A 25,692-nucleotide genomic window follows, 5' to 3' on the forward strand; every position below is an offset into this window, starting at 1 on the left:
CAAATGCTTCCATAAAACACAACTACAAAAGGAGCAGAGGTAGTAAGTTTTATTTTTAACCATAACTATGCATACCAGTAATTAACTTTAGTTTATAAGCTTTGTTTTGTAGAGCTAATATTTGTTCATAATTCTTAGCATAACAAATGCAATCAGTGAGAAAAGAAGTCTGATGGCACATTTAGACTATGCTTATGACAGTCTGTCATGAATCATTGAGCCAAGAGCTGCCGATATTTCATTAGTGAGAGAGTGATGGCTGCAATGTATCAGTTGTTAGTAGGGCCAAGCGTAGGGTGCAGTGGACAAAATACAGGAGCAGCAACTAAGTTGCAACGCACGTGGGACCAATCCTTTCCATGTGCCCCCCACCTTAGACACATAAAGGCAAAACCTCACGCATTGATTTCACGAGACTTCGAGCCCTGTGGTGAACTTAAAGGCATTGCAAACCAAAGCTGTGAAAATTAAACCACACCATTGGACGCGCGCGCGAGTTGTACTGGGTGCAGTGCAGTTGCATGGACTTGAATTTTCAAGGTCAATGTTACCATTGTACACTTTTTTCTTATCCTCTAGGGTAGCCCATAGTATGCAGTTTCTGGATTCCAACTGATGAAAGTAAAAAAATTACCAAAGTAGGCGGGCCGCAACTTCATTTGTTATGCTTTGCTCCACAAGCCGGTCACCTTCGTGCATGCCACATCAGCTCTCAACAACAGAGTCAGCACTCTGATATTATGCGAGGCCTAGCATTATTATGCACAAGGTTTTATTGCAAGCTGCAAGAAGAGGCAACTCCAGGTGCCAGAAACTGCCATTGGGAAATCTCACAATGTTTTGCTGTGAGTTAATGACAGGAAATTCAAAATTTAGAGTAGAAGGTAGGAATCGAACAGCAAACTATCTAAATTTCGAATATTTACATACTCCGTACTAATCTATTTGCAAATATGTCCTCTGCAGGAACATCCCAACAGATCAGCTGTAGACTTGGTGTATCTACAGTTTCACATTAATTGAACTGGTGCTCGAGTGATTTTGCCTCCAGTCAAAGCATCTCTGCTACAAAGTAACAGTATTTACTGTACATGCATCCTTAAGTCTGCAGTAACTTCAGGCTACAGGAATCAAAGTTTGTGCCATTTTGTATCACTGGATCACATTGTTCAGCTTAGTGTTGAAAATAGTGTTTGACATTCAGGTTGCCGTTCCCTGCAGCATGTGTACGAACTCAATGGAATGTTTATGTTTGACGCTACAGCTGGTTGAGGTTAAGTTTTAATTAATGACAAGTGGCTGACACTAACGCTCCTTCTTTGGCCTGAGCTATGAATTGTGCTCCCGCATTTAATAGAATACCTCTATGTTAAACAAGATCAGAACAAGGCAGCAGTTGAGATGAGGGGGGCATGTGTGCAGTTTTGATTGCTTTTTCCCCTTGTTTGTGCTTATATACAAACTGTATACGTGATTTTTACGTATGCATGTGACAGAAGCTTTGCAGCACGTTTTGCTGCTTGTTTCCACTGTCCGTGCTATTATGGCTGATCTGTGGTCGCCTCGTTATTCCACAGTGGCTTGCACCGCATAGTGCTGGTCAGCAACCCGCGGTTCCTGGGCCTGTCGTCAGCGGGCTCCATGTACCTGGCGTCATTCCACAGTGACCAGCTAGAGGTCATCTCGGTACATGCCACCGGCAGCAGCCAGGGTGATCAGGTGCTGCCTTCTCCAGGGTAAGCCACTAGCCTGCATCTACACCTGTCCGATTCAGAGAACCATGCAGCTGTTGTGGGAGTTATGCCCGACATCTAGGGGTGTGCGAATGTTGAAATTTTTTAATATGAATTGAATACAAACATAGGGAAAAAATGCGTTCAAATATCAAATCAAATATTTGATGAGGGGAAAAAAATGGAAAATTAAAAAAGAGCGAACATTGTTCATCTTTATTTAAGAATTCACATGGTATTAGCAAATAAATTTAAGCTATATTGCACCTAACTGAAATATCCAGTATAAATATTATACACGATTCCGTAACCCCGTATTTTGTACAGGAAGGACCTGCATGAAACCAGGTGGAACTGTCGTATCACTGCTGAATGTAGTAAACGCTCCTTAATTAAGCCTTTATAGGTGTAGAGACACCAAATTACGAGGTTGTGCAAAGCTTGTCACACACTTCCTTTGTGTTTGAAGACCATCACAGTCATGTATTAGACTCAAGGGAGGCTTAAAAATATTTTAATACTTTTTTAGAGTTTGTGGAAATGCTCGTTCTTGCATTCCGGACCTATTGTAAGCGCATTGACTGTGACATAGATTCACATAAAAAAACCATAATCAAGTATTTGTGACGTCATTGCACAGTTTTGTGGTGTAGGAGACAATGCTGCTGATCAGCTCGTTTCGGCTATAACAGCGTTCTAACACACGGACACCACGACGACTCGCTGTAGCCAAAGTTATGCTTAATGGCAATATTCATTCACTAAAATTTGCGCCCACCGACGGCGCGGCAATGGTCGGCGGATGCCATTGTTGTCGGTTGCCGTAGCCGAGACCGGAGTGGCCGGCAGCGCAGCAGTGAGGCAGTGTAGCACTCCTTGCGTTTGTGCCAGAAAAGACGAATGTTATCAGGACTGCTGATATACTCGTGCAACAGTAGCATGCCTCCACAAGTGCGGAGCCTTCAGCAACATCTCCTGTGGGCACGCCAGGCGACGAATTGCACTGCGCTCCCCTGCCCTACTCTTTACTAGGCCTAGTCAGTTCTGGACGTCACGGGTCAGCGAAACGAAACGGGTCAGCGACTCAATGCTCTAATAAAGGTTTGTCATCCATCACTGATTCACTGTAGGAAGCCTGTCCTCAATCGGCCCAAGTAGTGCCGACGACTGTTCCAGGCCGCTTGCAGCATTACTCGGTGCACCGGGGTCACACCGGCGCTTCATAGTGATTGTATGCGTGTTCTGCGATGTAAGCAATTGCTGATTTCAGTTCACTGTTGCCAGAACTATACACAACGGTCATTTTCATTCGCCAACATGTGAATTTTCTCCCAACAATCACCAGATTCACACACGTGAAGTGGCACTCAAAACGGCGCACGAAAAAGGTGTCTCGATCAGTGCAATTCAAACTACCGTATACACGCGTGTAATGGCCGCACGCATGTAATAGCCGCACCCCGAACTTTAGAAGAAAAAAATTGGGGAAAAAAAAACTTTTAAAAAATTTCCCGAGTAAAAGCCGCACCATGAGTTTCAGGAAGTTGGGCAGTGCCGTCTACTGTGCGGTGCAAGAAATACGGAACGTTTTGTGGTTACTGCCGCCAGGTGGGGCCCAAAAATCAAGTGAAAGCCAAAATGAAGCGTAAGGTTAGAAGTAGAATTGCCAATAAGAATTAAGAACAAAATATTTCAGGAAAAAAAAAGTCGAGCATTGGGGCAGCGGCCACCACCTCCGTTACAAAGGGGGCGCTCCTAGCCGCAGCGATGCCCGCCCGTTACAAAGGGTGAGGCCAGCTAATCCAATCCAGTCCAATCCAAGTCTGTTCGCTCCTCCGTTTTACAGCCATTTCCTCGATCGCCCGAAGCATATCACGTGCGATCTCGCAATCGGAACGCATTGCTGCCCCGATTTGTTCTGCACTCGTGAGCTGAAGATTTTCTTTTCCTCGATGGGAAAATATGTTACTTATACCGCTCACTTTAAGCTGAAAGTGATTCACTACACGAAAGAAGAAGGAAAAAGAGCAGCTGGACGAAAGTTCGGCGTTGACGAAAAGTCCCGATGAGTTCGGAGGAGGAGGAGGACGACGACGAGGAGTGATGTTTTGGACACGGGACGAGCCTGAAATCCCGACGAGTTTAGCGGAGGAGGACGAGGTGTTTTTTGACAATAATAAAGGCAGGTACCACCGCAAATAATTTTTTTCGCTGTCTTTTTTCTCATGTAATCGCCGCACCCCCTGATTTTCACCCCAATCTCGGAAAAAAAAGTGCGGCCATTACACGTGTGTATACGGTATATACTCGCGAGCATTTGCGCGCGCTCCTTCGTAGTGAAAGCCTCTCCCGCTTTTTACTTTTTCCTAGCCGCTCGCATAGTTTAGGAATTTAGGCAAAATTGTAGCGAAGCAATCGGCGGACATCGGCACTACTGTGAGCAACAAGTTTTCAGAGCGCAAGTTGGCGACAGCTGTTCACAGGTGACAACGGCATGTTTCCGAATAGTTCATGTTGGTGCGGCGGGGCAGGATCACCAAAACTACGCAAACCTCATGTTTATGGATCCAGTTGACCAACTGTTTCCACAGTGTAGCTCCGCCATGCGAGCATGCGACACAGTCACACAGCAAACAGAGCAGACGATGCGCCTACTTGTTGACGTCATGAGTTTTTGGTTCACGTGACATTTCAATCTTATATTGTCTGTTTTTTGACGTCGGGTAAAAACATGACAACTACGAACCGAAACCGAAACTGATGCATACTAATAATAGGATAATCAATTATGTAATGCGATTTCGTGCTTCTAACACCGCGCTCCGTGCTTACAGAATCGCTACGCACTAACACAAAAGTGCAGCACAAAAATTTGGTGTCCCTAACTCTTTAAGAGCCAGAAAAAACATCCGAATTGACCAAAAGCTCAAATTATTGAATGGGCCCGAAGAAATCTGCTGAAATCAAAGTAATTTCAAACACCTGGACAATGGATGGCTGAAGTGACGTTTTCCCCCATTTTCTTCAAGTGCCTTGCACACACTATCGGGGAAGCCCTAGTCACAAAATAAAAGGCCCACCTTCACAAAACGGCCCTGTCGAATTTTGAGGATGCTTCACTGCACAGCCAACACAGGCAAGCATTGTAGTGCAGCATTGTGCAGTGCAGAGAAACTGCATTATTTTTGGTGTATTCAGTTCGAATATTGAGGAAGTTCTGAATATCAGTTTTTGGAATAGGAATCGAATAACAAACATTTTATTCGTATTGGACATTTAGAATATTTGCACACACTTACCGGCATCACCAATTCGTGGCATTTTAAAGTGCTAACTGCAAGAGGTGACAATTTGGGGCGACACGCGGCAGGGCTGAGGGCCACCAGAGCATTGCCACTCGTCATGTCACTCAGGTCGTGGTCTTTTAACAAATTTTGCTTGTCGCCTGGAAGCAGCCCACGAGGCAGCTTCCATTTGACTTCTTTTGCGAGGGAAATTTGTTCTTCTGGACCGTGGTTTGAGCGAAGAATGGAAGAATCTGCAAAATCTCACTTCATCTGATCTGTGCATACATATTAGCGCATCGACACAGTTCAGTGAAAGCTTGGTAGGGCAATAAAGGAAACAGGAAAGCTAGCATGGCAAGATGTCAGTTTTCTAAAGGAGCGGGAGAAAGTGGCTTCTTGCAATGCAAGTCTGCATTGCGGTGTAGTGTTTATAATATTAGTACTGTTAAGTGTTAGGAATAGGATACTAGCATAACTGTACTCTCCTTCACCAAACGACTAGGCGGCAGTAACAGAACAATGCTGAAAACATGCCGCTCTGTCACAGAATCCCATTGCTTCATGCGGTACGCACCAGCAGCAACGTCATTGTCGCGCGACATGTCACAAAGAATTGTCGCCTCATGTGGTTACCATTAAAAGGTATCAGCTTTGCTTTCAAATGACATAGCATATTTTTTCATGCTCTTTTAAAAGTACTCACCAGCTGCTAACAGGCGGCTTTCTTTACTGCGATGTCAAAAAAGAAAACTATTTCAGAAAGTTTTTTTTTTTTTTTACGTGTTTCTGGAGGCCACACTGGGAGGAGAGTGACCAGCATGCAGGTATTTTGGGATTAAAAATACATCGCTTTCAAAACAATACTTCATATTTTCGCATATTGTTCAAGTACATACTCTGCACGAGTATAGAAAACTGGGCGAGTTGGATTGGATTCATCTTAAAGCAGCGCGAAACACAAGTGTTCTGTTTTGTGCTGTGTTGTGTCTTGTGTGTTTGTGTTTTGTCTTGTATTTCGCGCTGCTTTAAGATGGGTGCACATACTGTGCTTTTGGTAACAAAAGAATGACCTCGTAGGTGCACTGCTGAATTGGAAAATGGGTTTGAAAACTTTTGCTTACATGTATTGTAATGAGGTGTTATGCTAATGATAGCAGCACTAGCACATATTGCAGATGGTGCGGGGCTGTAAACCATCCATTCCAGCCTGTGCTACATTGGTTTGTCTATGCTCTTGAACATAAAAAAATTAGGGGGCTGCTTTTTTGCTGTCCCTGTGACCCTGGCTGCCCATGTTTACTCCACCCAGCTCCCATTCTTCTCAAGGTTCATACATCATAGTTGTCAAGGCACAACAAACATGTAATTGTAGAAACGTACACCTGTATACCAAGCTTTGCTTTCTGGAGAGGTCTGTCTGGGAAACACAGAGTGTTTTGAGTGAGGACACCATCATAGTGTTGCTAAATTCAAGGCGGGACATCTGTGTGGGCCTTCAGAGTCTCTGAAGCCAAGACCTTGCGACGAGACTTTAAGCTCGCAAATCATGCTGTTCTGTAATAAGTGCTGCTGTAGCTGTAAGTGCTACGAGGTGCTCTCCCATAATAGCTATTTTCAAGTTTTTTAGCAGAGGTGCAAAAAGGAGCGAACCTCCTCTGCTGAGGGTACACGAAGTTTGCAGACAAACACTTGTTGCTAATCAGGGCTGGGTGGAGGAGTCAGCAGTGTTAAAACCTGATGACTGAACATAATCTTCACACAAAGCTCTCACTTGCATTTTGCAGAATCACACAGAATTTGCACACTGCTTCAGGATTGCAAAAAATCATCATTGCTGATAAAACATCAGTGTGGGCACGACAGCAGGTTTCGGGCAGCTCACAAAAATGATATGCATCAAATGAACAGACATGTGCAGTTCAGTTTCGAATGGCCGTGGTATTTAAGCTGTTCTGAAGAAAAGACGCTTAATTGAAGTCCTGCCATATGCAGTGTGATAAACAAAAATGTGCAGAAAAAAAATATCAGCTGGTGGATTTGAACCCACACACCCAATGTTCCCTTGTCTCTGGTGCAGCACATTAGACCACAGAACCACAAAACTACTCTTTCTGTCTGTCTGTCTGTGTGTGTGTATGTGCGCGCACGCGTGCGTGCGTGTGTTTTAAGCGGAAGCTCCAATAGACTAGTTTTGCCAAGGTCACCGGGTATGATAATTTGACCTTCAGCCGGAGGAGCGCCAGGGGTGTGTCATGACATCAGACCACGTGACTCACCGCTTGCTTAAAATAAAATGAGCCTATCACTGTGTATGCGTCTTGCCATGGAGAATAGCCTTGCAGGGCCGTTATTGGCTGCCCCGACAGCGCTTACATTGTCACCCGGCAGATGTGGCTTGCAGAGCTAATTTGCTAGAAAGACAAAGTGGTTTAACTCTTCTAAACAAAGTAAGACAGATAGCGAAAGTTCCGTTGAATTTGGCTACACCATTAGATTTAGCAATGTGTAGCGGAATGTGACAGATTTTCTCTTCTTGGGCTCCGAGATTACCCCGGAAGGAGACTGCAGCCATGAAATTAGGAGACGCCTGCCTCTGGGAAAGAGAGCCATGGCTAGCCTTGACCGCCTAGTAAAGAGCAGACATTACACTGCCAACCAAAATCCGTATAACCCGTGCTATGGTCTTTCCAGTTGTGATGTATGGATGCGAGAGTTGGACTGTGAAGAAGGCTGACCGCCGAAGAATTGACGCGTTTGAATTGTGGTGCTGGCGGAGACTTGAGAGTTCCTTGGACGGCCAGAAGATCAAATCAGTCGATATTGTCGACCATAAACCCTGACTGCTCATTGGAGGGTTAAATTCTAAAGTTAAAGCTCAGCTACTTTGGTCATCTGATGAGAAGAGAGGAGTCGCTGGAGAAATATTTGATGTTGGGAAAGGTTGAGGGTCACCGGGGAATGGGTAGGCAGTGAACGCGATGGTTAGATGGCATCCTCGAGGCGCTGCAGATGAAGTTATGTGATGTTAAGAAGATAGTGAGAGACCGGAAAGCGTGGCGTGATATAGTCCATAGGGTCACGAAGAGTCGGACACGATTGAACTGAACTGACACAGCAACCATAGTTCTGCCACGTGCACAGCAACTGACACGTGCACAGCAACCATAGTTCTGCATAAAGGAAGTAACATAATTCCCATAAAGAAAGATGTTAGGCAAGGAGACACAATCTCCCCAGTACTATTCACAGCTTGTTTAGAGGAAGTATTCAGAGACTTGGAATGGGAGCAGTTAGGGATAAGGGTAGATGGAGAATACCTCAGTAATCTGCGATTTGCTGATGACATTGCCTTGCTAAGCAACTCGGGGGATGAACTGCAAATAATGATTGATGACCTAGACAGGAAAAGTAGAAAGGTAGGCTTGAAAATCAATATGCAGAAGACTAAAGTAAAGACTAAAGTAATGTTCAACAGCCTCGGGAAGGAACAGCAGTTTACATTAGGTAGCGAAATACTGGAAGTAGTAGGCGAATATGTCTACTTAGGACAGGTAGTAACCGCAGATCCGGACCATGAAAAGGAAATAACAAGAAGAATAAGATTGGGATGGAGCGCATTTGGCAAGCACTCACAGATTATGACTAGCAGCTTACCGGTATCGCTCAAGAGGAAAGTATACAACAGTTGCATCTTGCCTGTACTCGCCTATGGGGCTGAAACGTGGAGGCTAACCAAGAGAGTTCTACTTAAGTTGAGGACAACCCAGAGGGCTATGGAACGAAAAATGGTAGGGGTAACATTAAGAGATAGAAAGCGTGCAGAGTGGGTCAGAGAAATAACTCAAGTTACCGACGTTCTAGTGGAAATTAAGAAGAAGAAATGGACATGGGCAGGACATGTAGTGCGAAGAGAGGATAACCGATGGTCGCTGAGGGTAACAAACTGGATTCCAAGGGAAGGAAAGCGTAGTAGGGGGCGGCAGAAAGTTAGGTGGGCGGATGAGATTAAGAAGTTCGCAGGGGTCAAGTGGATGCAGCTAGCACAGAACAGAACCGGGTTAAGTGGAGAGATATGGGAGAGGCCTTCGCCCTGCAGTGGGTATAATCAGGCTGATGATGAGCGGAATGGAATGGGATCTTTCGCTCTGTTTACTTGGTTCAGAATAGTTAAACCACAGTGTTTTTTTGTCAATTACGTGCTTAGCCTTTACAGCATTTTGATGTTTGAAACTGAATATAGTGCATCTTACAGATATTGAGGAGAATAGACTTGAGTTTGAGCATCTGATCGTCTTTATTTTGCATTCAGCTACAAGTGGCTAAATGTTGTAAGCTAAGAACTTTCGTTGAGTGTTCTGGCTGAGCATTACACAGTGTGGCTTGCGTCATATTAGCCTCGTCTCTGGATGTAGTGCCTTCATTTAACACCAGTCTTTTGGTTTGTTGCTTTATCCTTTTGCAGAGGCAAGGATGACAACAGCAAAGCTGATGAAAGCGAAGAGATGCAGTTTTCCTTCACATCATCAGTAGTTGAAGCATTGGAGGAGTGAAGAAAAAAAAAGCTGCCTGTAAATGCACAGAGCACAGCCTGCTGCCAAATATACAACTTGTACACAATGCAAAAGTGATAGACCATGAGCACATTTCCCACTTTTAATTTGAAATGTTGCGTTTTTATTATGTTCATACTGTGTTTGTTTTAACATTTTTACACCTATTGGAAAAGAATTTTGTTGAAGTGCCATCTTCACTCACCGCTCCTATTTCCTCCATCTGCAATGAAAACACATAACGCATGAGAAACATGCCAAATTTTAGTGCTGCTGAATTGAACAAGGACAGGCACATTATTTCTTAGCAAGATAGTGTACAGTACAAGTTTTATGTTGTGAGTTTTAATGGCGCCAAATGTATGGAATAAAATTGTATTTTACCCTTGCAGAGTTGACACATTTTATGTTGTTGTTACTGTCGAATCTGAGAAACATCTATACCAGGGATTTTCAATATGGTGATTGCACAAAGTCCCACTGGAGTGCCCCACCTCCTTTCTTCTTGTTATGTACAGACCAGGCACAGTGCCTAGATTGTCGCAAGCGAAAGTATATTAGCTTTTCTTATCCCCTCCTTCTTTAGCTTTTACTGTTAGCATAGGGACTGTCCACAGCACAGACCTTGGCATTGTGCTAAGATGCCATGCACTCTTTTGACACTAATGGTTGAACTTAACAGCATGCCCAGTTAATCTGTCATCATGTGTATGTCTAGACCACCAGAAAAAAAAAGTATGAAATGGGCATGGCACACAACATGTGTTGTGGTTTGTGCCACTCATGTGCATGGTTATTGAAGCAGGCCACACGGCAGAGTTACCCGAGCCAGGCAAAGGCATAAAAACATGCGCGTCTTATTGAGTGTTTGTTCTGCGGTGTCTGCAACGCTAAGGTGGAGTTCTGTCACTGGCAAGCCCATTCACCCTAACACTGCTATGTGCCGAAGTAGAGAAATACGCATTTGCCATGCTGCCACCATGCTAAGGAGTGGCAGATAACCAATGAAACCCAAAGAACCTGCTAGTGATTCTGTGCGCAGCGCAACCATTCGGCCATTGGCCAAGCACACGAATGAGGTGGAACATTGGCCTTGTGAGTGTAGTTTTCTGCATTCTTGTTTTGGATATATAAGTCTGAATATAAGTGAGAGGTGGCTATTTAATAAGTTGACTGTCAAAATCAATAAAACAACCAAATTCTCACAAAAAGTGAACTAAGCTACAGAAAAAACCAAGACAGATCCGTTCACAAGCAACATCGCCTGATTGTGGTGACATAGGGGAAATTGGGGGTAAGGGGGGGTACATAGTGATGGTTGCTGAGGTTCCTCAAGAATGTAAAGTGTGACAACCCTTGATCTATATTATAAGTAAGGGTTGGATATTTCTGTTTTTGTTTTTGATTGACTTTTTTTCGGTGTTTATACTTGGGACACAAGTTTCACGTTTTCATTTTTCAGCAAACAGATTATCGTCTTTTTTTGGTTATATTTAATGTGACAGTCCTGTGTGATCAAAGGTTACTAAGGAGTGCCTCAGCACTTCTGTCAGCACAAGTAATTTATTTACCAGTAATCAACGTGCATGCAAATGGTAGTACCTGAAGCTGTGCTTGTATGAGGAATCGCTACTGTCGTTAAAAAAGAATTCATGGGGCTGCTTAGCACATTACGTAATAAGTGAAACCTGCATGGCATTAGTAGCCGAGAGATCTGCAGTGGCAGGCTCATTCTAGCATTTCTACACTAATGTGCATACTCGGCCTTATTCCGCATGTAGTCACCAATTCATTCCTGGCAGGTAAGGTTGGTGTGGCGGATGCAAGCGACAAGGATGGTGTGCTGCCAAAAGCATATTAAGCCCATTGTTAGTGCGCTGCCAGGAAGAACGGGCATCAAACCGGAGAAGAGTGCAGAGGTGCACAGATGGAAAAACTGAAAGTGAACCTAAATGCTGGTCAAACTTCGTGGCTCACCCCCTGCCTGCTGTAGAGGTTGCCACCGTTCAGTTCAGCTACCAGGCAGTGGCTCCATCCATTTCATTTCCTTAAAGGAAATGAAATGGATGTTAGGTAAGAGTGTTACATTACGTGTGTGTGTGCGTATACACCTGCAGAATAAAGGTGGGCATCTCGGGCTGCATGCCTGTCACCCTTCAACGGCTCCTGTGCGTCTCCTTGTTACTCTGTAACACAACATAGTGTCAGAACTGCCTCCTACTTGGGCCCAAGGGCAACACCACCTAGACTACGAGAAGGCCAGCGCAAGTCCCCATTTCCACTAGTCCTACGTCACGCGAGTCGGTTCCGTAACGGATAATTAGAACTACACGCTGCCGCGTATAGGCGGCTTAGCGCACAGCACGTGAAAAAAAAAAAAAAAACGACGAAAGAGCAGCGCAGTTAGAGGCTGCGTGCGTCCGAACCAGGGACAGAAGATAAAACCAGATATAGAACCATGGCAGAGTGAGTGGGTAAAGCCTAAATGGCGTCATGACCAGCGCGGTTGCTTGTTCTCTCTTCCGTGCAACCTCCGAAACTCGCAAATACTCGATAATTCGAGCCCTGTTAATTCGGAAAAACGGATAAGCACTGTCGACGCGGTCCCAGCAAATGCTCAAGAAAGGCCATGACTTCGGATAGGCGCTACCGGTTATGCGGGATTTTTTTTTTTTTTTGAAGAGTCATCCACCCTTCCATCCATCAGCCGCGGTCATGAGGCTGGCTTTAAGCATCGTCCGCTTCAAAAGGCGTTTGCTGCTATCCCGCGTGGCAGTAGACGGCGCCCCAATTGCCTCTGGCATGATAAAGCGAACTTACTGAAAACAAGACTTGCACAACCAGACAAGCGCTGGCACTCTGCCAAATTCGCTTCCCCCCTTGCTAGAGCCAAGTCAAAATGTAAACACATCGCTATGTTATCGCTGCTGCGCAGCGATAACATAAAATTCCTCTCACATGCGACAGATTTTACATTGGGCAGATGGGTAGCTGTTTTAACGAACGGGCACGAGAACATAATTTGGCAATAAGGAACAATGCTGGAGGACATTTAGCACTGCATTGTGGGAACTGTGAAGGCAAGGGGAGGGGAAAGAACAAACAAGGTACCATGCAGACCAATTTGGCACGAAACCACGTTTTTGTTTAAGTCAAGAGATAAGACAGGAAGGGAGGTTGTTGAAGCTTTTCATATCTTAAAAACTGGCGAGAGAAGTGTGAACACTCCCTCTATTTTGCTTTCATAGAGTGAAATTGCGTTTTTGCAAGGCCACCTGTAAGTTTTCTGGTGCATTTTCATGTCCTAATTGTAGTCAGAAACGGTTTTCAGTTTTCCAAATGCAATTTGTTGCTTAGTTTTATTCACCTTTACAACTGTTTTTTGTTTTTTTGCGTGCTGTCATTGTTGCTCATAATTCTTTTACCTGGTTTTAATGGTTCTAGGTTCACCTTTACAACTGTTCCTTGTTAATTTTTCTTTTCACATGATTGGCCAGCGCAATGGCTGTCATTCCTGCTACAGTAGACTGCCATGCAGCGACTGCCACATAGGGGCACTGCCGACTAGGAATGTGTTTTTTTACAGCGGCTTCAGTAGTTCGCCTGTCCGCCAGAAAGTCGGCCGAGCGAACTCTCAGCCGAATCGCAAGAGATCCTCCTTCGGCATGATATGATCCTTTTAGCTGATTTTAATGGTTTTAGGTTCACATTTACAACTGTTTCTTGTTATTTCCATCCAGTCATTTTTTCACGATTCTTTTAGCTGGTTTTAATGTTCACCTCCATAATTGTTCCCTCTTTTCTGCGTACCTCTGGTCTCTTATCGCAAAAGCTTTTTTTCTCATTTGTTCACCATTTCTTTTCATCTCTGTCAAATTTTTCACGCCACCGTTGTTTTTCCACACACCTATACATTGTTTCACAGCCTTACCAAAACTTTTTTGCTTCTTATGTTTTTTTTTTTTTTTACTCAGTCTGATTGTGGTTTTTTATGTGATGCCTTTTTGGAACATGACATCTGAGTGCTCGACCTTTTATCTGGCATTCTGCAATAAGTTTTCTCATAGTGTGAAAGAAAATTACGATAAATTTTTACCTTCTTACCGTTTATCACGTCTTGTATGAAAGATAGCAGTGGTTGTGCACCTCAGTTCCCTCACGTAAATAGCATGTGCTTTCGTTCACCAATAAACAGTTGGAAGTCTGCGCCCGTATTGTCGTGTCTGTGTTCCTTCGCCTATTGTCCCGTTTTTCGCGCAGTTTACATTTTTATTGCCGTCACTCTTTGGGTCCAAAAACTAAGAGCTAAACAGGCATACCTTGACACGCGAGCATATCTTGCGACATTAGAGGAGCAGCCAAAAGTTTTGAACAAATCACTACCTTGCCAGACTTAATTATTTTCGGCTGGTAACGCATTTTTGGAAAACTATGTTCAGTCTGGCCATGGCCAGCACCCAAAAGCATGAGCCGCCGCCGCCACTTCAGTCCCGTCATAGCAAAACCCAACGCGATTCGATTGCTTTTCACTGCATGCCCACACCAAACAAGAGCCTCCCAGTCGCCGCCGTCTCCATCTCGCCTCGCCTCGCCTCCCCCGGCAGCCGCGCGCGATTGCGCCAGACTCCCGAGCCTCACCTTGTTTTTCTAGTGCTTCTCCAGCAAACGACTCGTGAGTGCTTCAACGTAAGCATACACCATTTAGTATTTAGTGTGTGAACCCTCAACTCCCACAGGTATGCGCCGATTCACAAATTACGACTGCGCTCCAGCATGTTTGTTTACATAGCTTTTGCAATGACTGGATGTATGCTGCTCATTCGCACGGCTACATCACCTACCTGCGCCGGGTATACACATAAGCGGCACCAACAGCTACCGGCTGCGCTCGCTAGACAGGGTCCCATATATTGACGCTCCCCGCTCAATGTGCACTTGCTTTGTGATCTAAGCAGTCGTCGATTTGGGGTTGCTACTGCCAGAACTAAACTCGATGAGCACATGCGACCGCTAAAGCTTCTGATTGCATGCTCCGTAATCGCCGAAACTCTAGGCCCAAACGCGCGTACTCGCGCTGGGCCTATTCGTCGCTGAACGAGCCGGCAGTTCAGCTCCGACTAACATTTCTGGCCAAGGTCATAGCTGATGACAAGGGGAAACATATAAAGTGTAGCTTCTTGTTTTCCTTTTTCTAACTCGGTTAAGCTACAGAGAAGCACAGCTGTTCAGGCCGTTGACTCGAGTATCGGGTGTCAAGTTCTCGCTCGGCCTCGATCCGACCAAAACAGATCGGACGACCGTCCGCAGATCAGTTCTGTCAACAACGCGGGGCCGAAAACCTCACACTACGATGATAGTCGACCGTTGGCCGTGCTGGCGTCGTCACCGGTGTAATGCGACAGACCAGTGCATCGATAAGCTAAGGAACCTAACCATGCAGCCCACTGACTGTGAGAGTGCCCTATGCTGAAGAAAGCATGCCTTACTCTACATCGCTTTCGTGCGGTAACATCTTCATCAAGCACTTCGGCATAAGGGACTACCACTGTGTCAATCGTCCCAAGAAAAAAGAAAAAAAGATGCGTCATTTGATATTGTAGCCTGCATTGCAGACAATGCTCTGTCGCGTATCCTCTGTGATGTCACACGAGCAATTTAAAATGGCAGTCGCTCTCAGTGGGAGGAGCTCCGAATTCCGATTTCTATCGCGTTTTTTTGTAATATGCGCCATGTGCTAGGCACTAAAACTTTGCGAGCAGAATCACAGACCTGTATATTATTCATAGAGGTATAAAACGGCAATACACCGAATGACCCTGTCATCGCCCCTTTAAAGGCCCACTGTCCACCCTCCGGTCGAAAATATTTTCTTCCCCGGTGACTATGAGACTTCACCCCAAGAACGCAAGACCGCAAAGTGTTTTTGAAAGAAGTAATTAATAACGCAGTTACAGCCACTGCAATCACCCAATTCTGTCGTGTTTCTCTTCTCCCGTTCCCTCGCAAACGTTTTTCACTCTCCTACCCGGTCGTCTAGCCTCCGCAAGCCAAATTCCCTTTCCTTCTCAGAGTTTGGCGGGAGGTAAAATGTAGCCTCTGCATGCCGCGGGAGCGCACGCCGCTTCATTCAGTCCGACCGTGGCGAGGGAAAAGCGCGCTGCAAGCGGTGGACACAATTAGTGGTGTACGCCCATCCTTCACCTGAAAGTCAACGAGACGGAACAATGGATGTCGTTTGCGACTACGGCGTCATCCTTGAGGCTTGTAGAGAACAGGGAAGCTGGTTTCCTGACGGGGAGGATGAGAGAGCTTTGATTTGTATTTTTGCTGCTTTGCAGCACGCGTATCGCTGTAGCAGTTTGCACAAACTACCTTTGGTATCTGACCTAAGCACTGGGCTCCTTTGCTTAAAAAGTCATTCCCTGGACAGTGGGCCTTTAAGGGGGGACAAGGCTCTTAAAGCTATTTTTTTCTAATTTTTCAACAAATTTGACAAAGCCTGGTATCCAATTTAGTTTCTTGCACTGATTTCAAATATCTGACTAATGTTCCAATTGGCCAATTAGTTCAAAAGATAAATATAAATGAATTGTTGATACTTTGCGGGAACAGTGAAAAAATGACCGCACTATACAAATTTCACATGAACACTTTGCTAGGTACTAGAAAGCATAACGAATATACAATGTTAGGGGCACTTTTTCATTATAACAAATAACATGATTGTTATATCAGAAAAGTGCTCCTAACATTGTATTCCTTACACTTCTTAGTACCCAGCAAAGTGTCGATGTGAATTTTTTGCAGCGCAGTTATTTTTTCATTGTTTCTGCAAATTATGAGCAATTAATTTCATTATCTCTTGAATTATTGGTCAATCGGAAAAATAGTTACATATTTGAAATCAGTGCAAGAATCTGAGTCAGAATACTATGTTTTATCAAATTTGGTCAAAATTTGAAAAAGTAATTTTAACACTTTCCTGTCTGCGCCTATTACCATCGATAGCCCGCTATTGATGGTTTCACGATTAGAATTTTCCGCTTTCGAAGCGCTCCTTGACAAGTGGTGGCATGCAGTAGGTAATAGAACAGCCCTTTTTTCCATTTCGCTTACGGGTTTATTTTTACACCGCGTCGCAACAATTCTTATCGTTTCGGAGTGACAAAGCGGCGCTCCTTGCTTGCGAAATGGCTGCTGCTGCTCAGAAGCGGCCCATTTCCATGAATACTGACGCATCTGAGTGCTCATCTGTGGACGCTAACAGCAACAGTGATGACTCGGAAGACGAATTCAGCTCTTCAGACTTTAGCACCGACAGCGAAACTGTGTCAAACTGACCAGGAACGTCAAACGGTCATGCCCCGGTAAGCTTCGTTTTTTCTTTCGAAAAGTTCCGCTTTTGCTGCGCGCTGATGGGTAGAAATCAGAGTGTTCTGAAGGTCACAACTGTTATCTGCAGGGTGTCAACGTCATTCGGGCGGAACTACTTGCCGCCGGCAGCGCAGAGAGTCCTGTTTTCTCCTAGGAGACAGCCAGGGGTCGACTTCGGCATTGCATGCCGCAACACCGCACGGCGCTACTCCAGAGCCATCGATTTCTTTCTGCTATTCTTCACCATGAAGATCATCAAGGAGACATGCACGAACACAAATAAATATGCGTGGATAGATATTTTGTAAAAAACCTTCCTACGGCAAAAAAGACAGATCTTGGCGAGATGTCACTCTAGAAGATCTAAAATTTTTTAAAAAGTGGCCGAGCAATTGCTTGGATTTGGTAAGCCACAACCTGGAGAACCCGACGTTTGCCCTCTGTTTCTGCCTCATGGTCAGCCTCAGGGACTGCAGCAAAAGCCCCAAAAAATGGAGAAGTACAAGAACTGCAAATTCTGCTATGAAGAAAGAAAGGTGGAACAAAAAAACAAATGTTTTCTGTGAGACATGCAACAAACCTCTGTTTCACGGCAACAAGGAACTGTTTCGCCCGGTGGCAGAATAGTCATATGGTCTAATGTTTTCTTTCCTAACTTGAGTAATACTGTACTTGGAAAGCTAGAATTGGTGTATATTTGTGTGAAGAAATTTTGTTGTTTTTATGAATTTTTTTATCATCAATTTTTTTTTCGATAATTTTTTTTCATCACCTATGCAATAAAGATGTTAATTGTGACTAATACCATTGTGAAGAGAATTTCCTCCTCTACAATTTTCTACCATACACTCCTGTACCAAGCAATTTTATGTAAAAAAGGAAAAAATATTTATGACACCACTCAAAAACCCCTACTTTTCCTGCGGACAGTAAAGTGTTGAGCCAAGTACCCCATTAAAGGATGAGCTTAAAGGTCAACTCCGGTGGTTTTTCCATCATTCTGTGTTTTTGGTTGAATTACATTCCTCGGCACGTCCTGACTCGAACACAAAAAACCTTTTTTCGAAATTCCAATTAGAAGTATTTTTAAAAAGAAAAAACAGCAAATCGAAACCGAAACTGCTTTCACGACCAGAAACGACATCCCAGGTGACGAAGTGGTGACGTCACACTCAGTATTAGAGAAACACTCGTACGTGCGTTGGATGGTGCAAATAAAGTATGGAAATCATGAAGCATTGCATAAAATGTCTTAGGTACTTCAATATTAGCCTCACAATTTCATAATCATGCGGGAAGTGGACAGTAACGCCGGTATACTGATTGTGACGTCAGAAACTCAGTGTTGCCGGCAGAAATAGTCTCAACTTAAGCCATGAAAACAGCATATTTTAAAGTCGTGTTGCGCGCGAACGGATTATCGTACGGCACCCAAATTTTGTAGAATGCGTCAGGACGGAGAGGAGAATCTACAGTAAAATTTTTATTAGAATATTCGAATGTCAAAAAACCCCCGGAGTTGCCCTTTAAGTGTCCCCAATAATGTAGCACCTTACACTGATAGGGCGTGACAGGGGAATAATGTAGCAGGCAAAAGAAGCTTCCTCCATTGCTATCGCAATTCAACTAGGGTTAACCAGAGACCACAACTAATTTTTTCATTTATATATTTATAAAGAGTCATCTAAAAATCCATAACCATAATCATAATCAGCTCTCATGCCCACAGGCTAAAGTTCCCTTTCTTAATGCTAAATGCTGAACAGAGAAAAAGTGCTCTTTCAGGCTTTTGCACATCAAGAGAGATAAATTCCAGAGGTTCATGTACTCACAGCCGTAACACCTTGTCCTTGCCTCCGCTAACCACCTGTGATCCATCTGGGCTCCAGTCAACAGCATACACCTGTCGCGCACAAACGAGAAAGCAATGTAGTGTGCATATGCAAATATGCATGCAACATGACTAAATACGGGAAGCCCTAAGAAAGCAATATAAGGAACTCAAACAAAGCCTAACGCACATTAACAAACCCCAGGTGGTTAAAATTTCCAGAGCACTCCACTACAGTATCTCTCATAGCCCGAGTCACTTTGGGACATTAAACTCCATAAACAAAACCAAACCTTATGCACAATTACTAACCTGTTCTGCAACCTCCAAGAGGGAAAACGCAGTATCGCTAAGCTATGCCATGTGCTGGTGCTCACCACATTAAAACGCATGGAAAAAGCCACTTTACAGGACAGTTTTCATTAACTGCATTGTCATTGTCGTCGCCATCATCAATACCGCTACTAACATCATCATCAGTCATCACTACTATCATTCTTACGCTAGACAAGGATAGTTACGACCTGGTTCCCACAAGCCTGGCGTGGAGTAGTGGTTTGCGCGCTCATCTGAGGATTGGAGGGATAGTGGTTTGGTTCCTGGTAGAGACAGATTCCTTTTTTTCTTATAGCCACGCTTTGTCCTCTGGCTCCTCGAAGTTCAATTGCTAGCCTACGCTGGCCTTAGGCCAAGGTGACAGTGAAGTTTTCACTTCAAAACATATGCACCATAGCTTTGCACTGCATTCAGGCATGGAGGCAGCGTGGTTCCTGGTAAGCATTGCTCACTTCCCTGCAGTGTGTGCTGCCCTCATAAAGCACATTATCTCAACAAGTACCTATAACTCTCTTGCAATGCTGCTGCATCACTCTAGGGATCAAGCCTTTTCCCCCCACAGTTACTGCGTGCAATTTCAACAGCCACTTTAAGGCATGCTGGTAACCGGAATTTCACCGCATTATCGTATTTACTCTAGTGTATGAGAGGGCATATACAGATGGCACTGAGCCATCTGTTCGTACTCTAACATGCCCTCGATTTTAACGCGCACCTGTTTTTCAAGGTCAGAAAAAAGAAGTGGTTGTTGGCGTAATTTCATTCTTGTAGTTGTTTCTAACGCGCAAGTTATGGTATGGCTTGATTTTTTTCTTTAGAAAAAAGGTGCACGTTAGAAATGACTAAATCCGGTACTTGCTCTGTCTATGTACGAAAAGCATTGGCTAAAACATAAATAAAAGTTGAAACAGAAACATTAAATTAGAGAGATTTCAGGGAAGCAGGTTATACTAGTAGCACACTTTGGCGATGCAAAGAACACAACATAGAGTTGCTAAGTGGTGCTGCACGTGCAAGTGCAGACATACGTAAATGGAGCATACTATTTGTTTCCAAGGCCAATCACGCTTTTCCTATCGACAACTGTCAGCCTGTGACATCAGTGGATATGCGGCGGCGCTGGCGACAGCAGTGACTTTCGAGGTGTAGGCAAAAGCTCTTGTCTGCATTAGATGCACAGCACTTGCTATGTTTTCGGGCATATTTCCCGGTATTCCTGCAAGCTGTGATGCAGTTGGTTGCGCCACAAGGCACAAAATGAAAATGGCACATGTTTTTGTGTGTTTTTTGCGGTCGGATAAAGATGAGAGAGAAAGACAATGGCATTGAGCGCGACAAGTAGAACCTTCGGCGACGGAGTGTCTTCGCGGTTAACTTGCATTGCACTTCTGCGCTAAAACTTGATCAGTTTGTTTGCAACTCTTAATTGTCAAGACTGCTTTTTGGCCACGCCACGAATAGCGCAATAACAAACACCTGCAGCTCGTGCACGTTTTGTTGTACATACTATATCAAGTCATAAGAACAGTGCTGCGAGATCCATTCACCTGTGCCCGTGCATATGTTCGTGCAGAAAAGGACACAAAAGCTGCTGCGAAAGTAACTAATGTTACTTTGAGTGATGACTCCAGCGCGATATTGCCGAAACAGGTCCGAACTTGTGAAGCAGCTTTTCTCTGATATCACTTTCGCGAGTTTCAACGAGTGACTCTTCACCACTGGCCCTAGAAAGCGAGTAAACGTCGTTACGATCCGGGCAGTCACGCAGCGTTATTTCTCAGATTACTCAACTTTCTTTTTGAAGGTCACTAAGATTTTGACGAATGAATTAAATATTGACGTACAACTCTGATTAAACAGAATATATTAAGTATGGCATTTATGACACACATGGAGTTTAATGTCTCAAAGTAGAGTCGGCTATAAGGGTGCAAAATAAGGACAATAAGATGACGCGATTTTGAATAAACTGTTTCCAAGAATATTAAAAACGCTTAGCAAATTGTGCAGATTTCTCTGTAAACGATCATGCAGAACGGTGCATTTGCGCTCATGCACCTCTCCTAAAGAGCAAAGAGAACAAAATGAGAACATTCTTACGGGCCTTCACGTATATATTAACCTGTGAATGACTGTGGCTAGGTCTGTATGATGAAACAGGTGTCAAACGTCTTTTTATCGAGCAGGATAAAAAGCAGGATCGAGCAGGTTAAAAGAACATAAAGATTCAGTTTTTATTCAGTGAAATTCTGACTTAAGTTGCCAGTACACTGAGCTAGAAATATGATTTCTAGTTCACTATAGCTATTAGTAATACTTTCAATTAAGAGTGAAGGTGCTTGGAGCAGCAGAAAAAATATCAAAAGATTATTCCCTTACCCCCACCCGATATGAAAAAAAAAAAACTTCCAGTCATTCATTCGTCGTCGTCCTAGCATGCGCTAGCAATAGGCACGGGAGTTAAACAATTTTGGCTATTAGTTTTTCATATACATCAATCTTTCTAATTTTCATTTACATTCGAACCTCGTTATAACGAACACGGATACAGCGAATTATCGGCTATAACGAAGTAAAAGCAAAGTTTGGTTGGCTGTGCTTTATTTCTATGGGAGTTCTATCTGTATAACGAAATGAAAAACTGAAAATTTGATGCTAAATCGGTTATAACGAAGCATATTTCGTATTCACACAACTCAAAATCCGCAAAGAAGCAAAAAAATAATTTTTTTCAAAACGCTAAATTTCGGTTTTATCAATCGCCTCCACCTAAAATGTGTTTGAATCACCCGCGCTTTCGCACGCCACGCCATCTAGGGACCGCGAATGAATCTAGCATCAATGGCTGCCTGGCATGTGACCGGCACGTGATCGAACCACCGCCCGCGTCGCCTCCACCTAAAATGTGTTTGAATCACCCGCGCTTTCGCACGCTATGCCATCTAGGGACCGCGAGTGAATCTAGCATCAACGGCTGCCTGGCATGTGACCTGCACGTGATCGAACCACCGCCCGCGTGCCCTGCCCCTACTTTTTGCCGACCCGCGCGTGTGCTCATTTTCCTCGAGGTCGCGCCGTCGTCTTACAGCATGGCGGCGCCGAAACACAAAGCAGTTTCTCTTGAAACAAAGATAAAAATATTCAGGGCGGTCAGCAGCGGGCGCAAGAAGAAAGAGATTGCCGCAGACTTCGGCGTTGCGCCAAGCACTCTGTAAACCATACTGAGCACAAGGCGGAAGATAGAAAACGTGCACTCTGCAGGCGCCGTGAAGAACGACAGGAAGCGTGTCAGGTATTGTCACCACCAGGATGTTGAAGATGCCTTGTTTGCGTGGTTCAAGGACGTTAGAGCGCGCAACCTGCCTTTGTCTGGTGCCGTGCTTCAAATGAAGGCAAGAAGTCTCGCTTGCGTCTTAGGCCACGATGACTTCTATGCAAGCAGTGGCTGGCTGCAGCGATTTAAAGACCGCCACCAGATTGTTTGCCACACCTTGTCGGGCGAAGAAGCAGCCGTCGATGTAGAAAACTGCGAGAAGTGGGCAGAAAGCTTCCGCATGCAACTGGATGGCTACGAGATGCGCGATGTCTACAACGTGGACGAGACTGTGCTTTTTTTTAAGCTGCTCCCGGAAAGGTCACTCGTAGCGAAGAACGAACTGTGCCGAGGAGGCAAGAAAAGCAAAGATTGCGTCACTGTTGTTGTTTGTGTCAACATGGATGGGTGAGATAAAAGACGGCTAACTGTTATTGGTAAATCTGCTCGCCCCAGGTGCCTGCGCAACGCCCGGAATGTCCAAGCGGACTATCGCTCGAACAAAAAGGCATGGATGACGTCGTCACTCTTTGAAGTATGGCTGAAGGCCTTCGACAAAGACATGGCAGAGCAGCGCAGGAAAGTGCTCCTTATATTGGACAACTGCTCTGCCCATAAGGTGTCTGTACCACTTGAAGCGGTCCGCCTAGGTTTTTTGCCGCCAAACGACCACAGTGCTGCAACCATTACACAGGGGCATCATTTGCTCACTAAAATGCTGCTACCGAAAGCGATTGGTTACGCAGCTCATATTTGACATAGACAGGGGCATATCAACAGCCATAAACCTCAAAACTACGCTGGACATGCTGTACGGTGCATGGAACGAAGTGGCACAGTCGACAATAAGAAATTGCTTTGTTGATGCTGGCCTAGCCCCATCCACCAGTGAGACTGAGCCCTATCGAGGACTTTATTGCTGCCGATGACAACTTGGCTGTGGCGCGGGAATTGACCGACCAAGAAATTGTCGATCAGCTGCTTCCTACAGATGATGCTACGAGCAGCGATGAGAGTGAAGAAGAAGGCGAAGAGCGAGCTCTCAGCAGCACCGAGGCCGCCGATATGGCGAGGAAATTGAGAAGGTACCTTGAGAACCTACCTGTGGCCAAATCAGCTGACATTGGGAAAGCGCTGCACAGTGTCGATTTCGTTGAGAAATTTATTCTATCGAATAGTGTGAAGTGCCGCCAAATGAAGATTACGTCATTTTTTAAATAAATCAGTTCTGCGTGGCCTAAATCCCGATTTGTGTGCTCATTTTTGCTTGGCAGTGCAAAATGAAAGGTAAGGTTTCGTGTGCTTATACCATGCTTTAAAGAAAAAAAATGCTTTTTTTTCAGCTCTGTGCTTTCCATTTTAGGGTAGCCTTTACTTGGGTTTATGAACAGAATTTTTTTTTTTTGCAGGAATTTGTGTGTACTTCGAATATCGGATATAACGAACGAATTTCCGCGCAAAATGAGACCTCGTTATAACGAGGTTTGACTGTAACTTAATCAGTCAATATATATATATATACGTATATATACAGTCGCCCAGAGTAGCTGCACGCTGCTGAGGCCATGAAGAAAGAGGGCAATGCAGCGCTCTTCGCCAGATACTTCCAGAAGTAATAGGCTGATAAAGTGCTGAACTACTTGCCAGGCATTACCCAAACTATTTCTACGCACAAGCGGCGCCTACGCTTCAGAATATTCGTACGCGAGAACTGGTTTCGAAGGCAGCGTCGCATAGCGCAGTGTAGGCACGCTGCGTTTTTGCTTACACCCCATGTCGCTCCCGATCGTAGCGCCACCTTTGTTCACAAACATGACGCTTGTCTATAGGAAACGAAGACGCATTGTTTGTCAACAAGAATATCATGCCCTTTATGTTTGTCCGCACCAGTAAGTCTTTTCCAGAAGCTAATGCTCTTGTGTTTGCATCTACTGGCGTTTTGTTTTGTTGTTGTTTTTTTTTAATGCTGACAGCACCTATGCACCAAATAGTTTGTGAGTCTATTGCCACACCCTATATAAAAACAAAAGAAAGGTGCTTGGTGCACAGTGTAATAAATCGGTGGCAATGCTGGCAAGGAACAGAGACTATCCAGTAGTGAAAGCAAATTTCCGGAAATTGCATATGCTGTGCCAGTATTGAAATGTGCATAACTAAACTTCTCTGAAGACCACTCAGATTAACCTCATTTCTTGGTTATGACAGACACGCCAGCCTCCTCTTCAAACCACACAGTCCCTTTCACTTCTTTCACACCAGTCGCTGTTTAATGCGCGCAATACGTCCAAATTAACTGAAAGCTCAAATTATTGCCTGCAAAAAGTGCCAAAAACCGCTTGCACCACAGTATTTTATACTGTTCTGTGGTAGTGACAATGCCGTAGGCGAAAAAGGAAGAGGCTAGCGATGCACTGAAAGAAACTCTTTATCGGGTCGACTTGCGCCCAGAAAAGAATAAAGTAACATGGTGGCATCGAAAGCAGCAATCATGCTCTTCGGTCGTAGAAGCACGAATGCCCATTGCACCCGTCAGCACTCAATTTAAAGTCGATGCAGAAGCATTTAGCTAAAGACGCAAAACTGACTAGCACAACCTAGAACACTGTGGAAATGACGCGAGTGGCTGGAGCCATTCGACGTACATCTCGGCCCATCTGGAGCGACAAAGAAAATGATAAAGCCGCATCTCACGATAACTAGCATCAACAAATAAAATCGATCACCGGTGATCGAGGGCTTAAATCGCTGGTTTCGGCATGTTGGAATCATTTCTCGTGTGCCAAGCACCACAAGTGGTTAGTTTAAGCACTGTACTTGTAGAACCAGTTTAAATTTTCCCGTTCCGGTGGCATTCTGATTTTTGATGGACCTCTTTGACAACTAATATGCATATGTTATCATACGTATCAACAACCTTAGATATGCAGATGATACCACTTTAATGGCAGAAAGTGAAGTGGAACTCAAGAGACTTCTGATGGGCGTACAAGAAGAGAGTGAGAAGTTTGGGCTTAAACTGAACATTAAAAAGACAAAGATCATGGCATCTTGCCCTATCAAGTCCTGGAGCATCAATGGACAAGAAGTGGAAGCTGTGACAGATTTTCTCTTCTTGGTCTCCAAGATTACCTCGAAAGGAGACTGCAGCCATGAAATTAGGAGACGCCTGCTTCTGGGAAAGAGAGCAATGGTTAGCCTTGACCGCCTAGTAAAGAGCAGAGACATTAGTCTGCCAACCAAGATCCGTATAACCCGTGCTATGGTCTTT

General features: G+C 44.5%; 2 protein-coding genes across 6 annotated transcripts in view; one reads left to right on the forward strand and one right to left on the reverse strand.

Moving 5' to 3' along the window:
- LOC146197730 (citron Rho-interacting kinase-like) overlaps positions 1–9,620 on the forward strand; it is a 173,041-nt gene extending 163,421 nt beyond the window's left edge. For all 4 annotated transcript variants that reach the window (XM_084599641.1, XM_084599644.1, XM_084599642.1 and 1 more), the window contains 2 exons: positions 1,578–1,736; positions 9,483–9,620. In XM_084599641.1, coding sequence (XP_084455767.1) covers positions 1,578–1,736; positions 9,483–9,570 — 247 coding nt within the window. In that variant the 3' untranslated portion in view covers positions 9,571–9,620. The remainder of the gene's footprint in view (positions 1–1,577; positions 1,737–9,482) is intronic.
- Positions 9,621–9,671: 51 nt separating this feature from the next.
- Positions 9,672–25,692, reverse strand: part of Nle (notchless protein homolog 1) — a 58,850-nt gene continuing 42,829 nt past the window's right edge. For both annotated transcript variants that reach the window (XM_084599645.1, XM_084599646.1), the window contains 2 exons: positions 18,777–18,847; positions 9,672–9,793 (listed from right to left, as the gene is read on the reverse strand). In XM_084599645.1, the coding sequence (XP_084455771.1) occupies positions 9,781–9,793; positions 18,777–18,847 (84 nt within the window). In that variant the 3' untranslated portion in view covers positions 9,672–9,780. The remainder of the gene's footprint in view (positions 9,794–18,776; positions 18,848–25,692) is intronic.

Source organism: Amblyomma maculatum, chromosome 3 (genome assembly GCF_055883805.1).
Source record: "Amblyomma maculatum isolate TAMU_Amacu chromosome 3, ASM5588380v1, whole genome shotgun sequence".
Taxonomy (NCBI): Eukaryota; Metazoa; Arthropoda; class Arachnida; order Ixodida; family Ixodidae; genus Amblyomma; species Amblyomma maculatum.